Here is a 17,447-nt window from a genome sequence, read left to right as displayed (position 1 = left end):
ACATACATTAAACACCAGAAACTTCTTACCAAGCATTGTGAGTTATGTTCATAAATCTTTTGCCTTTTAGCACCAGCTGACCGATCCATCCCCCTCTGGACCTCAATTTCTGTCCAGCATTCTGCCTTTGTGAGGGACCCACCCTGACTACATGCTCAGGGACAGCTAGACTCTCCACTATTTGACCTTAAGCATCCGAATAAAATTTGAACAGCCTAGGCTCACGGTGTCTTTTAATCTGCATAATGACAAACACTGTTTTTTTTTTTTTCCAATATCTAGGAACAACTAGGTTTTTCCTTCACTTAAAAAATACACATTTGGTATCATATAATTAAATCTGAGACTTTATTTTTGACAGAAGATAAGAATTATTACTAGTTCCAACTCTTCTTCAAAATAATGTGTGGAATTTTATTCTGAACTTTTAGTCTACTCCCCTTCATTTCCTTCCTTCCAAAATGGAAAGCATTATGTTAACTTTTGTAATGATACAAAAGTTTGGTCAATTGTTTGGTCAGTTAGAAGAGATGGGCTTCTAGAGTTGGAAAGGGGGTCAGGGCTAATTGGGTTCCAAACTCTCATTTTACAGGGAAGGAGAATTAAGTGACCTGTCCAATGTCAGGTAGCTAGAAAGAGGCAATAATGAGATCTTCACATCAAGTAAATCCTTCTACCCTACCATTAAAAAAAAAAAAAAATCCTGTTATTTTATTGACAGCATTGAAGAAATATGGTGGCTCCAGGAAAGAATGTATTGTGACAAATGGGAAGGGATTTCCATGTTTTTTAGGATCTGTGATGTGCCAGAAACTATGACACTTTATATGAACTTTTCTCATTTAATCTCTGTGGAAGTTTTGTTACATTCCCATTTTACAAATTAGGGAATCTGAAACTCACCAAAGTTAGGTAGCAGCCATGAAGAGCCTGGCCAGGACTTGAACCTGGGTTTTTCTCCAGAGTCTTGGCTCTGAAAGTTGGACTCCTGTTCCCTACTGCTTTTTTTTTTTTTTTTTTTTTTTTTGAGATGGAGTGTCACTCTTTCACCAGGCTGGAGTGCAGCAGAGTGATCTCCACTCACTGCAAACTCCACCTCCCAGGTTCAAGGGATTCTTCTGCCTCAGCCTCCCAAGTAGCTGGGACTACAGGTGCCCGCCACCACGCCCGGCTAATTTTTTGTATTTTTAGTAGAGACGGGGTTTCACTGTGTTAGCCAGGATGGTCTCGATTTCCTGACCTGATCCACCCGCCTCGGCCTCTCAAAGTGCTGGCATTACAGGCGTGAGCCATCACACCCGGCCTCCTGTTCCCTCTTGAAGCGGATTTATGTGTATCAAAATAACAGTAGAACAGTAAAATGCTTGATTAAGGTTTATAAAATACCCACCACCATGCCCGGGTAATTTTTTGCCTTTTTAGTAGAGACAGGGTTTCACCGTGTTAGCCAGAATGGTCTCGATTTGCTGACCTCGTGATCAGCCCACCTTGGCCTCCCAAAGTGCTAGGATTACAGGCGTGAGCCACTGCGCCCGGCCCCCAGCCCCCAGCATTTATTATTCTTATAGAGAGGATGTATAGTTTCTTGACCTTGGATCTTCAGGAAAATCAATTATTGTATTTAGAGATAAGCTGTAAGTTTCCTTAGGCATTATGGGGAAAGCTATCTACATTCCACATCAGAAAACATGAATTCACAGCCTGGTGCCGTTGCCCTCATCCTTAGCCCTGAGGATGATAATTTCTCCTCCTTTGGGCCAGGCACCTCACTAGACACTGGGCAAGGACATTGCGGTTTGGCTTTCTATCTTCCATGGGGGTTACGAGCACTGGTTTTGGAATCACAGGCTTAGTTCAAACTCTGGCTCTTTCTATGGGATCTTGGGCTCTCCCTGTTTAGTTTTTCTCATCTGCAAAATGGGAATGATCCCAATCTCAAAGGATTGTTGTGAGGATTAAATGAGGGAATACTTGTAACATGTGGCATGTGGTAGGTACTCAGTAAACGTAAGCGCATTCTATACTGTAAAGTACTATGCGAATGCAAGAATGTTTTACTTGACTGTAATATAAGTATTACATTACTATGATGTTCAGTGGAAATTTTCTGTTATGCTTCTTACTTTTATCCGTTATTCCTTTTGATCCATCAGAGGCCAGCAGAAATAGTAGACGAGGAAGAAGATGGAGAGAAGGCAAACAAGGATGCAGAACAGAAAGAAGACTTTTCAGGAATGAATGGTGACCTTGAAGAGGAAGGAGGTAGGGAGGCTACAGATGCCCCTGAGCAAGTCAAGGAGATTCTGGATCACAGTGAGGAGCAGGCAGGCCCTGCTCGTGTAAATGGAGGCACCGATGAGGAAAATGGTGAGGAGCTGGACCAGGTTAATAATGAGCTTCAACTGGCCCTAGACGAGGAAAGAAAGTCTCAAGGAGCTGGCAGTGGACAAGATGAGGTATTTCTATTGCTTTTGCTTACTTATGTGAATGCATGAATACATGTGTGTGTACATGTGTGCATTTAGAGGATTAACCAAGTGTTTAGGACTTGTATTGAAACCACTTATGGTTGAGTAGGAAAGATTCAATACCATTTAATCACTTTATTTACTAGTTATTTCAACCATTTAACAACTGCTGCCATGGACCTATCTGGCAGTCCATATGTCTGCCCTTTCACCATTCATACATTTAGCCATTCATCCATCCATCTGTCCACCTCCTGCCTCATTTTACAAGAAAATGTGCAGAGCCTTCTAAGAACATACATAATCATAGAATGAAATATAAAAAAGTAAAACTAAGACCAGAGAAGGTAGAAAGTAGAAAAGAATATCAAGACCAGTGAGACCGAGACATGAAATAAAGAATGCTATCTCTATTATGAGCGACTTCTTTGATATCTAGAAGTACTGAAGTCTACTTTGCTTATTCTACTTTAAATAGATTAATCGAATTAAGCGTTCAACACATCAGACACTTGGTAGTATACAGTTCTATTTATTATACAGAGAGGATAAAGAAATATGTGGTGAAAATAAAGGAACAGAAAAAGTAATATGTGGTAAAACCTCTCTCTCCCTAGCCTGTGCTTCCACGTCTGACCCTGGAGCTGGATACTCATCAGTCCCAGCATTCCTCCATGGGACAGTATGACCCCGTTGCTGCCAGGCTCAAGTTGAGTCTCACAGCATAAGAGGCAGGATGTTCTCCATAACATTCTCATCATCTGCTTATCCCGTCCCTTCCTGTCTATCCTTCAGATCAAGGTCCACCTCCCTCAAGGCTGTAGCTGCTGAAGTGGGCCTTGGTCTACTCATTCCTAATACCCACTATGATGAATGAGGTCTACTTGATTATTTATTATTGATGCATCTGATTTATCTTGCTTAGGGAGAGCAAGTTTAGCAGTGGCAAAATGCAAAATGTTTTGGTGGCCAGGTTTCAATAACAGTACAAAGTTATCTGTAATCTACTATATGGCATATTCAAAATGTTCTTAACATCTAAATGAAAATGCTCAGTATGTCTCTCATTTTATCTTTTCTCTAGGTGAGATAATCACAGTTCTATTCTATAAGAAATTCCCCATATGTAGTTATACATAGTCCTCAGTGTCATTTATATGGCAACTGTAATAGTAGGTTTCCTACAACTCTTTGTTGTAGTAGCTTTTGATGAAAGCTTACAAAATGAAATCAAAGTGTAATTCTATGTGGGACTAGATAGTAAGATCCAAGCATGATTTTTTCCAGTGGTTTAGCTTAATTCAACATATGACATAAATAGATTTTACACAAATGAATGGATTGCTGTCCTTCCGTCTTCCATAAATATAACTTTAAAAAATAATCCTGTAATTTGCAATGATGTGGATAAACCTGGAGGATATTATGTTAAGTGAAATTAGCCAACCAAAGAAAGACAAATACCATATGATCTCACTTATATGTGTAATCTAAAAAAAGTTAAACTCATAGAAGTCAAAGGTAGAATGGTGGTTACCAGGGACTGAGTATGGAGTTGGAGAGATGTAGGCCCAATGCTACAAAATTTCTGTTAGAAAGGAGGAATAAGTTCAAGAGATCTATTGTACAACAAGGTGTCTAAAGTTAATAACAATGTATTGTATACTTGAAAATCACTAAGAGAGTAGATTTGAAGTGTTCTCACTACAAAAGATGATAAGTACAAGAGGTAAAGTGTATGTTAATTAACTCCATTAAGCCATTCCGCAATGGATACATATTTCAAAACATTTCATACACTATAAACATACCATTTTTATTTGCCAATTATGATAAATAATTTTTAAAAGGGAAAAATAGGCTTTTGATAGGAATTGGGCATCTGTCAAGATCAAGGTTACATAGTTTGGCAATGGCCTGTGGTATGTAATGAGGGTGAATCTAAATTCTTGGAAATTCAAATAAGGAAGTGCATAGTTTGTCATTTTTTTGAGACAAGGTCTAATTAGGGACTTGTTTTTTTGAGACAAGGTCTCACCCTGTTACCTAGGCTAGAGTTCAATGGCATGATCACAGCTCACTGCAGCTTTGACCTCCTGGGCTCAAGTGATCCTCCCACTTCATCCTCCTGTAATAGCTGGTACCACGGGTGACACCATGCCAGGCTATTTTTATTTTTTTTAAATATGGAGGAAGTCTCCTTCCCTATGTTGCACAGGCTGGGTTTGAACTCCTGGGTTCAAGGGATCCTCTTGCCTTGACCTCTCAAAGTGATGAGATTACAGGCATGCACCACCACGCCCAGTCTAATTAGGGATTAGTAACAGAGCAGTGACTCACAAAGAGATTTAATCTTATTTGACTCATCTCTTTCTTATAACAGTCATATATTTTATCTTGTTCTCCCTAACATATTAGTATAGGTATATTTTAAGCATACCAAAATATATGAAAAACCAAATTTATGTGAATTATAAGTTAAAAATTAATAATTAACTTTTACAGAAGGACTGTCTACTAATAAAATGACTAGAAATTCTGTTCACCGTGTAACATTTTGTTCCATGTAACAATTCTTGTACAAAGCAAGGTATGATTGTAGGAAAACAGCAGGAAATACAGAGAATTTACAAGAAACAATTGACATTTATTGAGATTGAACTTGTACTATATTCAAGATACCATTTGAGACATTTCACAAAGGAACAACGTGAAATCAGACACAGCACCAGTAATACATATCTATTATTTCCTTTTCAAAAAATCAATCATGGCTTGTGTGGTTTGGGGAACCTGGAACTACTCTGTCCCCCAGACTGGGTGCCCTTGCTGGGGCTGTGGAGCCGCTAGGATTTCATAGAGCAGAATTTGCAATCCAGCTAGTTCTAATCTTGCCTACTTAGTTTTCGGTGTAGTCGGGGAAAGATGAGTTGTACATGAGACAATATCATTATGAACAGGAGAAACCCAAGTGGCAGGAGCAATAGTTGCTGTTGGAGAAATGCTGCCTCCACATTTTGATTTTCTGTCTTGTTCTTATCTACTTGATACTTGATGGTGCTTGGTACCATATTCACAATGAGTTTGTGAATTCTAGGAGGCAGCTAAAATTAGGAGAATGTCTCTAAATTCTTTCTTGCTTTATCTCTGAAAATGCTAAACTGAAAAGTATAAATATGTTAAAGAAAAGCTCAAAGAGAAATAAAGAAAAAATGAGAAAAAGAAAGCCTGCAGCATACAAAATGAGTCAGTGCCTTTAAAGCACTAGTAGATTACGGACCCCAAAAGGGCTTTTGTACAACTGTTGAAAAAACAGTATGTCCACTGGGTAATGATAGACAAAAAAAAGGGAACCCAAGGAACTCTTTTCAGTTAAATAGTTACATAATTAAATAGACTCTTGAGTAATTTTTTCTTTATAAATGTCATTACGTTTGTGAACCAAACACCTAAGTATCTTTGTTTTGATCTATTTTCTTCTAGGCTGATTTAGACCCTCAAAGACCACCAAGGCCAGAAGTAAAAATTACTAGTCCAGAAGAAAATGAAAACAACAAACAAAACAAGGACTATGCTGCCATGGCATAGAAGATTTTTAAAAGGAGAGTATCTGGATCACAAGAAAAATGAAGGGTTATAAAACTTGAAAGAGAAGCACATAGTCATTTCTGAATATAATGTGACACTATGGTCGAATACTACCTACTGAATTTTAACATTAGAAGCACAGTGGAAAGACCAGATAACTTTAAATGGCTACTAAAGGATAATTACTTATTTTATTGCATGTGTTTTAAAAAGTCATATAGAAATATTAAATAAGAGGGACAGAGTAGAATTTGCACTGTAAGACAATTTGCCACTTGTATTTGTAAAGGATGAAAAATAGGATCAGTCTTATTGTACGCTTTATTATAAATTTAGAAGGCAGTTTATTCTAAAGAATTTTTGTCTAGGAAGGCATAGAATTTTAAAGAACTGGTAATAGGAAAGCATGTACTATTTTCTTAAAGCAATAAACTCTTGAATGAACAAATTGCGATTTACTTTCAGACATAATTTGGAGACGGCAACAGATCAAAATGTGTCCATGATTTGTTAACATGCCTTTCTTTCTTCCTCCTTAGCCAAAATCCACCTTACAAAGACAGTGTGAGGTGTTCATTTTGGTGGGCGGAAACATTGGTTCAGAGTGTTAGTGACTAGTATTGCCATGCCTTTCCTTCAGTGCTTTCAGGCTTGCGTGCTTGTGGCTGCAATGGTGCACACTCAGGAAGGAATTGTAAAGGAGCACCCGGTTATATTATAAAGCCTGGATGTATGGTTTGCAGATAATGGAAATCCTATGGATTTTCACTGATCCAGTCTATCTTTATCAATAGTATGGCTCACTTCTCTCTCATGTTATTAAATTAGAGAACCTGATATTGGCTATTCCAAAGATTAAATTATTTTCAAATAGTTTTAAACAAAAATAAAACAGTGTATTAGGAAGAAAAAAGTAGACTATATGAAGAGTTTGTGACTACTCAATTTACTTGTTTTTTGTCTTATTTCTATTAGAACTGTTTTACTATATTTTTGCCCTAGGGATATCAGCAAATATTTACTTTTCCTAGCATGATATATTTAGAATTTCAAGCAAATTTCTTTATAATTAGAAGGCATCTGATAGAAATTGTTGAGAAAAACTTTAAAGTTACTATAATGAAACCAATGCCTGAAGCACAACTTTGTGGACTGATTAAATTGATTTATAGTTGCCTTGTGAGGTATACATGGGGAAAACATAAAAACAATTTCATTCTTTTTTTGAATTCTTAAGAGATGTTCTTCCATAAATATAGAAATAATATATTTTTCTTAAAGGATATATTTTTAATGATGTGGAAGTTGTAAGCTTGAAATTTTCCAGTGCTTTTCTAAAATTCATAGTTATAAGTTTAAAAGATTTTTTTCTCTTCCAGGTTTCATTTGGAATAAAGAGTTGGCAGTTATATAAGTACTTTATAATACTATAGAAAATAGATGTGTTTTTTCTTAACACAATTTTAGTATTTTCCACAGATCAGAAGTGTAAACAGAGATGATAATGTAACAGTATTTGGAAGAGATAATGACACAAGGATATAGTGATCTGGGAGCATGAATTATAAACAGGGTACTATGTTTCTGGTATAAAATCTAAATTGTGCTTTCTACTAGCCTTTTTCAAATGGGATGATATAAAGTGCTGTGGGCTATAAGCAACAATCTTGGGTAGCTAGGCAAATAGACCAATTAGTCATTATTATTATTATTATTTGAGGTGAAGTCTGGCTCTTGTCGCCCAGGTTGGGTGCAGTGGCACGATCTCGGCTTATCGCAACCTCTGCCTCCGCAGTTCAAGTGCCTGAGCCTCCTGAGTAGCTGGGATTACAGGCGTCCACCACCACGCCTGGCTAGTTTTTGTATTTTTAGTGGAGATGGGTGTTTCACCATGTTGACCAGGCTGGTCTCAAACTCCTGACCTCAGGTGATCTACCCGCCTCAGCCCCCAAAAATGCTGGGATTACAGGCGTGAGTCACCGCACCCAGCCCCAATTGGTCTTTTAGTATTACATATGTACACTATTACTGGGTCTGGAGTTAATGATTTCAAATAGTTTATTAAAATAACTGATTAAATGTAAGAAATTATAACTAATTATCAAGGTGATTCTCTTTACTTCAATAGAGAGTTTCTCTTTCTCTTTTCCTCCTTTAATAAAAATATTTCTCTTTTTTTTTTGTCGTTTTATTCGTTATATTATGAAGCTTAGGTTTTAGGAAACTCCTTGAGCGTCATTTTAATGATGCACAACGTTGATATTTTACACGAATAATAACGTTTGGTATTTTAAATATACTTCAAGGAGGTAGTCGGCCACAATAACTTCACCAAAAAAACTTAAAAATGGGGACATATTCATCCCTTGTGTGTGTATATTTTACCACCTGTTGACAAGATACAATTGTGACCTATTTTGAGGGGATGAATAACGACTTGTCACTTTAAGACACTTTGCAAACATGTTACTAAAAAAAGGTGCCTACCCAAGGAAAAAATCATTCACTGGGAATTAAAATTGTGGATGTCACTTCAGAGGTGACTTTAACATAAATGCTAAAAGTTCATTCGCCTCGCAAATGTGGCAGTTTTATCTGTGGGGAATGGTGGTCTCTATAGCAGACTAGCTCCCCAAATTAAATGAAACTCATTGACAGACCTGGGACCATTTATGTGAGTGGACAGATAAGATCTTGGTTAGGCTTCATGTACTGTTTTCTAGAGAGGGTGCTATGGAAAACTTATGATGCTTTTATGTGATGACCCATATAATGCTTTAAGGTGTTAATTCTTTGTGATGCTATATACATAGTTTTTATAGTTTTAATTTTATGAAACTACTTTGTTAAACTTATCTGGATTTTAAGACGCTTGTAAACAAATGATTAGTAAAATTGGGACATTAAGAATTTTACAGAGCAAATAAAGAAGATTTTGACAAAAGTCATTTTGAGGCTAAGGATGTTTTACCTGGGTTAGCTTCTGTTAAAATAGCTATTGAGTGCCCATTGACCTATAGTTATAAAATATGATACTATGACCATAAAATAACTTTTTACTTGTTATTCTTCTCTATGACCTTAGGATGACATTTTTTTTTTTCTATGCCTTTTTGGGGAATATTAGGATGCCACATTCATAGGAAAAGTGTGATGCTACAATGTCTCCTGTTTTATTATAAATGTGTGAATTCTTGCTATGTGGTGTGTGAAGACAGAACTATCCCATACATATGTGGTTCAGAGTGAGACATCTCTAGGCTCACAGTTGTGAACCCATATTACTATAGTATTATTCATGCTAACTCTTCCAATTTATAGCTCATAAACGTCTTCAAGATTTTCACTGAATGACCTACCTTATACACAAAGGATAAAGTTCATTCACCTAGAAAAAATCTGCATTTAAATTAGTGACTGCAAGACAATAGGAAGCTTTCTTTCATTTTTTGTTCAACAAACAGCAAAAGCAAAGTTTGAAAAGTAGATTAATTGATGAACAGAAAGCATCTCATGGAAACTGTTGCCAATCTGAACAGAAATATAGCATGAAGACATAGATATGTATCAAATACTTATATAGATGCACTCACACACTTTAAAACATTAAAAAGGCCTCCCGAGGCACAGTGTTATTCATAAAACAAAGCTCTTTTGGGTGAAGTTGAGAGAAGTGATGAGTTAAAACGTGAGAGGAAATGCTAAGAAATGATATATATTATGGTGCTTTAAATCTTGATTTCCTAAGACTTTAAGAGATTTAAAATTCTTCTCCAAATAAGAAAGAAACCAGCATGTCAATGAAAAATGTATTCTAGGGAGGTGTTGAAACAAATCTGGTTTTTAAAATGTGATATATCACATAAACCAAAACAGAAACCAAGACATATATATCTTGTTTTCCTGAAGTAACTTCAGAGCATGGGTCCTTTCCATCAACCTTAAGCACAGTACATTTCAGGTGCAGATTCTTTTATACCAACACAGACTCTGTTATTACTGTTTGTGACCGTGTGTGTGCATGTGTGATTTACATAGAGGTATCAAGACTCTTTCATACCAGTTAGCCAGGTGTATCACAAATGGAAAGACCTACTTATTGGTCCACTAGTTTATATAATGTTCAGGTTCAGTGCAGAAGCATTTTGGCATTCTTATGTTAATGTACTCCAGGAATGAAACCTTTTTTTTTTTTCTTTTGAGACGGAGTCTCGCTCTGTTGCCCAGGCTGCAGTGCACTAGGCTGTAGTGCAGTGGCGCGATCTCAGTTCACTGCAAGCTCCACCTCCCAGGTTCATGCCGTTCTCCTGCCTCAGCCTCCCGAGTAGCTGGGACTACAGGTGCCCGCCACCACGCCCAGCTAATTTTTTTTTTTTTGTATTTTTAGTGGAGACGGGGTTTCACCCTGTTCACGAGGATGGTCTCGATCTCCTGAGCTCGTGATCCACCCACCTCGGCCTCCCAAAGTGCTGGGATTACAGGCGTGAGCCACTGCGCCTGGCCAATGAAACCATTTTTTAAAGGTAAGTATTATTCTAAGATGATGAACACATACAGTTCTTTGTCATTAAATATCATTTTTGTAAATACCATAAGATTTTTCCTTTTTAAAACATGTCTGGGCATTTAGATGGGACTGATTTTTGTTCTCCCTACATGAAATTTGTATATTTCCTCCCATGAAGTTAGAGTGACATGAATGGGAAATACAAGAGTGTTCCTTTATGTTGATAGGGAAAAAGATACTGTTTTTTGAAGATGCGTAACATCTTGTAGGACATGGGGAGTTAGGAAAATTTTTTTAAATGTCTGCATTACCATAAGGCATTTATAAAATCAGGAGGTAACCAGTGGAGCTCCATTGACTTATGCCAACAACGACTTCAGCTTTACTCTAAGAATGGGACCAAATGAATTCTCTGTAGTTTTATCAGCTTGAACCATATAGTTTAATTGTGTTTCATTTATTGTCACTAATGCAGTGACATATGGAAAGAGGGAATGATTGTAGTCATTCTTAGAAGAATTTTCGAGAAAGCTTGTTTTGTCTTTTGCTTCAGTGTTTCTTCTTGTGTTTTAAATCTTTAATGGGTACAATGATAATGGGTGATTGTTGATGTAAGTAAAGATTAAATTGAGCTCATTGTTTTTATATAATTATGTTTAGAATGCCTCTTTAAGGAAAATTATTTGTGTTTTGATCAAATTATGAGCATTTAGATTTTTCTGTATCAGTGCATGCTCTAAAATGCAGAAGTTTACTCTCTCTTTTGAGTAAATAGACCTACATTATATATAATCAAAATATGTTTAGATGGTTTATTGCTTGTTTAGGATGTTGTGTTGCTAATATTTCATGTATTAATCCTTTTTACAGCATTTTTTTTTTCACAAATACTAGAAACATTTTTGACTTAATATCATGTAGAAATTCAGCACATTAAAAGATACTTCTGTTTCTGTTTGGAATGGATATTCAGCTTCATTATGTAAAGATTTTTTTTTTTTTGTTAACAGTTTCACATACATGATGTTTATTTGATAAAAATTTTAGGTATATTCAAAATGTCATCATTATTTTATGAAATAGTTTTATAGAAACATAGGTCCAGAATTTTTATTATAAAGGCATATTTAAAAACAGAATAAGGTGCACACATTACATGCTTTTTGTGTACATATATCTATAGGAGTCAATTTACAATTTTCCAAAAACATTCTGCTTTAGTTTGTGGATATTCACTGCTTTCATTCTATTTTTGAATTAAATAGTTTTGCTATTTTCTCTATGTTTGAGAAACGAACAGTTAAGCACAAGCATTTTGTTTTGTTGATATAACAAATGTGTGATTGAATCCCATGACTAAGAGTACATTAATATATTTCTTGTGCACATGATCAGTTTATCTTTGTTATTCCATATGAGTGAAAAAAAAAACAAAAAAGCAAGCCTCCGCAACAAATGAGGCATCTAAATTGCCAGAGTCAAATCTCTTTAGACTACATGGTTAATTGACATTAGAAACTTTCTACCACCAACAATGTAATTTCTACAAGGTATTGCAAAATTGCTAGCATGTGTTCGTTGTAAAATACTTATTTATGAAAATAAACAGCTTTCCTGCAGGTATCCAAGTGTGTTTTTTTCCCCCTGGTGGGACTCTATTAAATTCTTCTATAGGATTCTCAAATGCCCTCATCATCAAGTTCAGTCCTTCATTAAAAAGAGAAATGATGTAGGATGTCCTACACTTACTTCACTTTTGGTTGATTTAACAAATTCGTTGCTTTAATAGTAACAGAAATCATTTTAAAAATACAAAGACAAATACACATTAAGTTCAAAGCTAGATAAGGCAACTCCCATCGGTTACACTATATTTGTTCTTTTTGGCTACAGATAACTGTTAGGATTGTCCTGGTTCTCTTTTAATTTCTGGCTACTAATTTAGTGACTTCTCTTAATTCTTTCAATCCCTAAGATCTCCCTGAGCAATCTCATTCACAATCATGATCTTGACAGCTACCTATGTGCTTTCGACTTCCAAATCTGTATCTCAAGGTTGGGCTTCTCCCTGGGAGCTGCAGACCTATGTATATAACGTTCAGTTGGATGTCTTATAGTTACTTCCAACTCAAATGTTCTCTTCTCTTGAAAATACCTGTTCAACATGTTGTTGATTTCTATAAGTGGATCTCGTATTCAGTACCTTACTGAATTTTTTTTTTTTTGAGATAGAGTCTTGCTTTGTCACCAGGCTGGAGTGCAGTGGTATGATCTTGGCTCACTGCCACCTCTACCTCCCAGGTTCAAGCGATTCTCTTGCCTCTGCCTCCTGAGTAGCTGGGATTACAGGCGCCCGCCACCACCCCCAGCTGATTTTTGTATTTTTAGTAGAGGCGGGGTTTCACCATGTTGGCCAGGATGGTCTCGATCTCTTGACCTCGTGATCTGCCCGCCTCAGCCTCCCTAAGTGCTGGGATTACAGGCGTGAGCCACCGTGTCTGGCCCTGAACTACTTCTTAGAAGTGGTTTGTAGTTTCTGTAGGACTTTAAAAAAGACAGTAATATTATCTGCAAAAGTAACATTTGTTTTTTCCTGTTTTGATCCTTAAAATTACTACTTTTTTTCTTATCTTATTGAACAAGCTATAACCACTAGCACATATTGGATGGAAGCAGCAATGGCAGATATTTTTGTCTTCCCTTAACATTGAGGGAACGCTTCTAGTATTTAACATTAAGTGTGATGTTTGCTTATGTGTCTGGTAGATGCCTTATTTCAATTTACTGCTAGTTTTCTAAGAGTTTTATTTTATTTGAAAACTCTGAGTTCATGAGTTATGAATGAATTTTATGAAACTCTGCATCCATTAAGATTGCTATGTTTCTCCTTTAGTTTAGTTTAGTTTTTTTTTTTTTGAGACAGAATCTCGCTCAGTCGCCCAGTCTGGAGTTCAGTGGCACGATCTCAGCTCACTGCAAGCTCCGCCTCCCAGGTTGACGCCATTCTCCTGCCTCAGCCTCCCAAGTAACTGGGACTACAGGCGCCCGCCACCACGCCCAGCTAATTTTTTGCATTTTTAGTAGATACGGGGTTTCACTGTGTTAGCCAGGATGGTCTCAATCTCCTGACCTCGTGATCCACCCGTCTCGGCCTCCCAAAGTACTGGGATTACAGGCGTGAGCCACCGAGCCCGGCCTCCTCTAGTTTTTTAAATGTTGTAAATTACATTACTTTGTTCTCTAATGTTAAACTGTTCTTACATGCTTAAGACAAACAATAATTGGTTATATATCATTTTTACATGTTTCTGGGTTTGATTTGCTAATATTTAGCATATTTATACCTATGTAAATAGAATTGATCTATTTTGATTGTTTTCATACATCCTCTTTTCTGGTTATGGTAGTAAGGTTATGTTAGCTTCATAAAATAAGGAAGAGGGCTTTCTACTCACTAAAACGTTTGTAGGTTTGGGTCATCTCTTTCTTGAGTGTTTCATTACTTATAAAACTACCTCAGCCTGGTATTTGTGTGTGTGTGTGTGTGTGTGTGTATATGATTAAAGTGGTTTTTCTTTTTTAAAATTCAACTTCTTTTCTGGTTACCTGTCTATTCAGGTTTTCTGCTTCTTGGCAATCCTTATTTCTTTAAAAAATTGTTCATTTCTTTCATATTTTCAAATTTATTTGGCAAAAGTTATTTATGGTATTTTTAGACCTTTTAAAAACTCTTGCCTAAATGTAGTCATGTTCTCTTTTTCCATTTCCAATATTGTTTACATCTGCTTTTCTGTTTCTTGTTCAATATTGCCAGATACTTGTTTTTATTAATGTTTTCTGAAACAACACATTTTTTAATCCTTTGTACTATTTTTTTCTATTTCCTTATTGCTCTTATCACAAATACTTCCTTTCTTCTGCTTTCTGTGTTTTCTGTAATTCCTTAAGTTGAATGCCTTTCTAATTACATTTTGGCTTTATTCATTTCTAACATGCTTTTGAGGCTATAAATTTACTAGTGTGTATCATATTAGCTATAACCTCAGATTTTGATGTAAATTATTTTTTATGGTCATTTGGCTTTAAATAGGTTTTGTAATTTTCTGTTTGTTCATTGACTCATGGGTAAATGTGTGCTGTGAGTGCTCTACCCAGATCCCATTTCACTTGGCTGGTGCACCCACCTGTCAAATGCTATGTGTGTTCTTTCACTTTAGCACAGCCACTGTAACTATGACAAGTCCTTGCACTGGCAAGTGGCACATAGCTGACCAAGATGGTCACAACTACACCTAGGGATGCTTTTTCATCACCCCTGAGTGACTGTTTACTTGCTTCAGAGAATTGCCCACAGTCGAACAGAAGCTGCCTTGGCCGGGATGTTCCCTCCTTGCATTAATAGCTTGCAGTCAACAGCAGACTGACCGAAAAAGAAAGGTGTCATCCCTTTGCTTCAAGGTGGGACTAACTCTGATGCAGTGTGTGCATTGGAGTTGCACACTCTGCGTCCCTTTGTCTCAAGGTGGGATCAGGCTGCAGGTACTTTTCGACTACATCTTGCAATACTTGTAATCTGCATCTCGGGCTACATCTTGCTTTACTTTCCCCTCCACCCTGTCCTGCTTCTCCCACTCCTCTTATGAACCATCCCTCAATAAACTATAGAAGAATCCCCATCTCAGGTTCTGCATCTAGGGGGCCCAACTTAAGACAGGGTATCGGAAGAGCTTAGGCTTTGGAAATAGATTTTTCAGGATAGAATTCTGGAAATGGATAACTTGCGGGCCTGACAGCAATGGATATCTCATCACTGGAGGTAAATGGAAATGTTAGTCTCTGGCAGGTTGTAGCAGTGTGGTTGTGAAGATTTTCATCTGCAGCAAACTGGGACAGTATATAGGTTGAAAGGGATGCACTAACTAGTGCAATGCCTGTGGAGTTTGGAGTGTAAACCAAAAAGGGACTGAGACAGATCTCAGTCGATTAGAAGTTTATTTTGCTAAGGTTGGGGACGTGCCTGGGAATAGGAACAAAAGTTACTGTAGGATCTGTGACCGGTGCTTTTTCCATAAAGGATTTTGGAAATTTCAGTATTCAAGGGGAAAGAGCAAGCAGGCGGGGAAGAAAAAAGTGAGGGAGGGTAAGCAATAAGGCAACTGATTACAGTCTTGTGAGCCTTTGAGTAGCACTCAGTGAATCTATATTTTACTTGCGATTAAAAAGAGAGTAGGGGAAAAAGTCAATTAGGCATTTGTCTCACACTCAGTAAATCTATGTTTCATATAAGATAAAGTAAGCATGTGAAATTATAGCTATCTGGGAACAAAAGAAAAGCAGTTTTGTTGTTGTTTGTTTTTGGTGTGACTCAGCTCCCAAGCTTAACTTTCCCTTTGGCATAATGAGTTTGAGGTTCTGACATTTTACTTTTCTTTCACAGGAGGTATGTGCAGAAATAGTAACTCTAAGGCAGATTATGGAATTAGGTTGCTTTCACCACGCACGCTTTAAGAATTGAAAAACAAATGACAGACTCAGATCTATTAACCATTCAAAGCCAAGCGTGAAATTCAGAGGACTTCACTGGTAACACTTAAAAGAATACTTTTCCCCCACATTCAAAAGCAGATAGAGCTGAAGATCAGAACTAGTACTTAATAAGAGATACTGAGTTCTCAGCCTAGGCAAGTTTCCCCCAATGTCAAGTCCTTAATGGGGAAGGATTAGAACCCCAGGACTTGGTGTAGGACAATCAGGGTACATGCACTTGAGAACTTGGAACCTCCTCCACTTTCCTCTGAACCATTTGCATGTGTGGAAATGATCCGTTCTCCTTTGTCGGAAGGTAGAGGCCCCTCATTACCTGAAGTCTATGCAGAGGCCTCAAATGGGAGCAGAGCCCACTTACTAGACAATGCTTACTCTCCTGCAAGAAACAGGGTGGCATGCCTAGAGTTAATTCTGAGGGTGTTGGATCAACTGGGGGAAGAGTATATAACTGGATAAGGAAGAGTTTGTAAATTTGGGGCCATGCCCTGGTGACACAGGATTGAAACCCCCCAGCAAGGGTCCTGAAAGACGGATCTCATGTGCTGCTGGGATGACTCTTGGAAGACTGCAAAAAGCACATGTTCCAATTACATGAAGTAGAGGTTCCAGACTGTGATGGCAGACTATGGAGGAAGGGATCAAAAGGCACAATGATATGAGCATGCCAGATTGAGTCTCCTATATAAAACAGAGAAGTGTTAGGAGAGCTTGTAGGCACAACATTTGTCAAGGTGTTCAGTGTACTGCTGAACACCAGCATTTTAGAGAAGCTCAGTAGTGGCTATACTAGGTAAGGTGGAAAGTAGGAGATGCCATTGGAAAACTGAGTTCTCTAGCAGCAGTAAAGATAATGGGGGTCCCAGAATAGCACTTAACCATCAGAAGCAAGGTGGGAATTATTATGGACAGCAACATTGGAATGACAACCAGAAGGCCTTGACTTGCAGGATCTGTAAAGATGGTCAACAGGATATGGTGTTTCTAAAGGCAAGACGTATGGGCAGCTATCAAGGGTGTGCTTCATGTATTTTATCAAGTGGAGTAAAGAATGGTTGAACAGAAGGCTGAGGTCAGCTGTTCCAATAAACAGTGAACATCCTTTGGCTGGGTTTCATCCTGAACTATTTTTTAGTCAGAACTCATCAGCTGAAGAAGCTGGGTCCTCATGAGGAGGACTCAGAAACACCCTGGCATAGGCAGTTTAGTTATTCCTCAAGTCCTTCCCCAAAGTGACCTACAAGCCAATTCCTCAGATAATCTAGACACTGACAAAAGGGAAATGCAAAGCTTTTTTGAGCACTGTTGGATTCCAAGTTGACACTGATTCTTGAAGACCC

The 17,447-nt window shown here is 37.5% G+C and overlaps 1 protein-coding gene and 1 non-coding gene across 3 annotated transcripts in view; one reads left to right on the top strand and one right to left on the bottom strand.

Moving 5' to 3' along the window:
* Positions 1–6,504, top strand: part of DCDC2 (doublecortin domain containing 2) — a 187,974-nt gene extending 181,470 nt beyond the window's left edge. For both annotated transcript variants that reach the window (XM_007973559.3, XM_007973558.3), the window contains 2 exons: positions 2,154–2,456; positions 5,952–6,504. In XM_007973559.3, coding sequence (XP_007971750.2) covers positions 2,154–2,456; positions 5,952–6,056 — 408 coding nt within the window. In that variant the 3' untranslated portion in view covers positions 6,057–6,504. The remainder of the gene's footprint in view (positions 1–2,153; positions 2,457–5,951) is intronic.
* An 8,275-nt stretch (positions 6,505–14,779) lies between these two features.
* On the bottom strand, positions 14,780–14,884 carry LOC119626867 (small nucleolar RNA SNORD46). The gene has a single exon (XR_005243060.2). It is a non-coding gene; the product is annotated as a small nucleolar RNA SNORD46 (small nucleolar RNA).
* Between the last annotated feature and the right edge of the window lie 2,563 nt (positions 14,885–17,447).

This window comes from Chlorocebus sabaeus, chromosome 17 (assembly GCF_047675955.1).
Source record: "Chlorocebus sabaeus isolate Y175 chromosome 17, mChlSab1.0.hap1, whole genome shotgun sequence".
Taxonomy (NCBI): Eukaryota; Metazoa; Chordata; class Mammalia; order Primates; family Cercopithecidae; genus Chlorocebus; species Chlorocebus sabaeus.
This window is presented reverse-complemented; position numbering and strand designations above follow the sequence as displayed.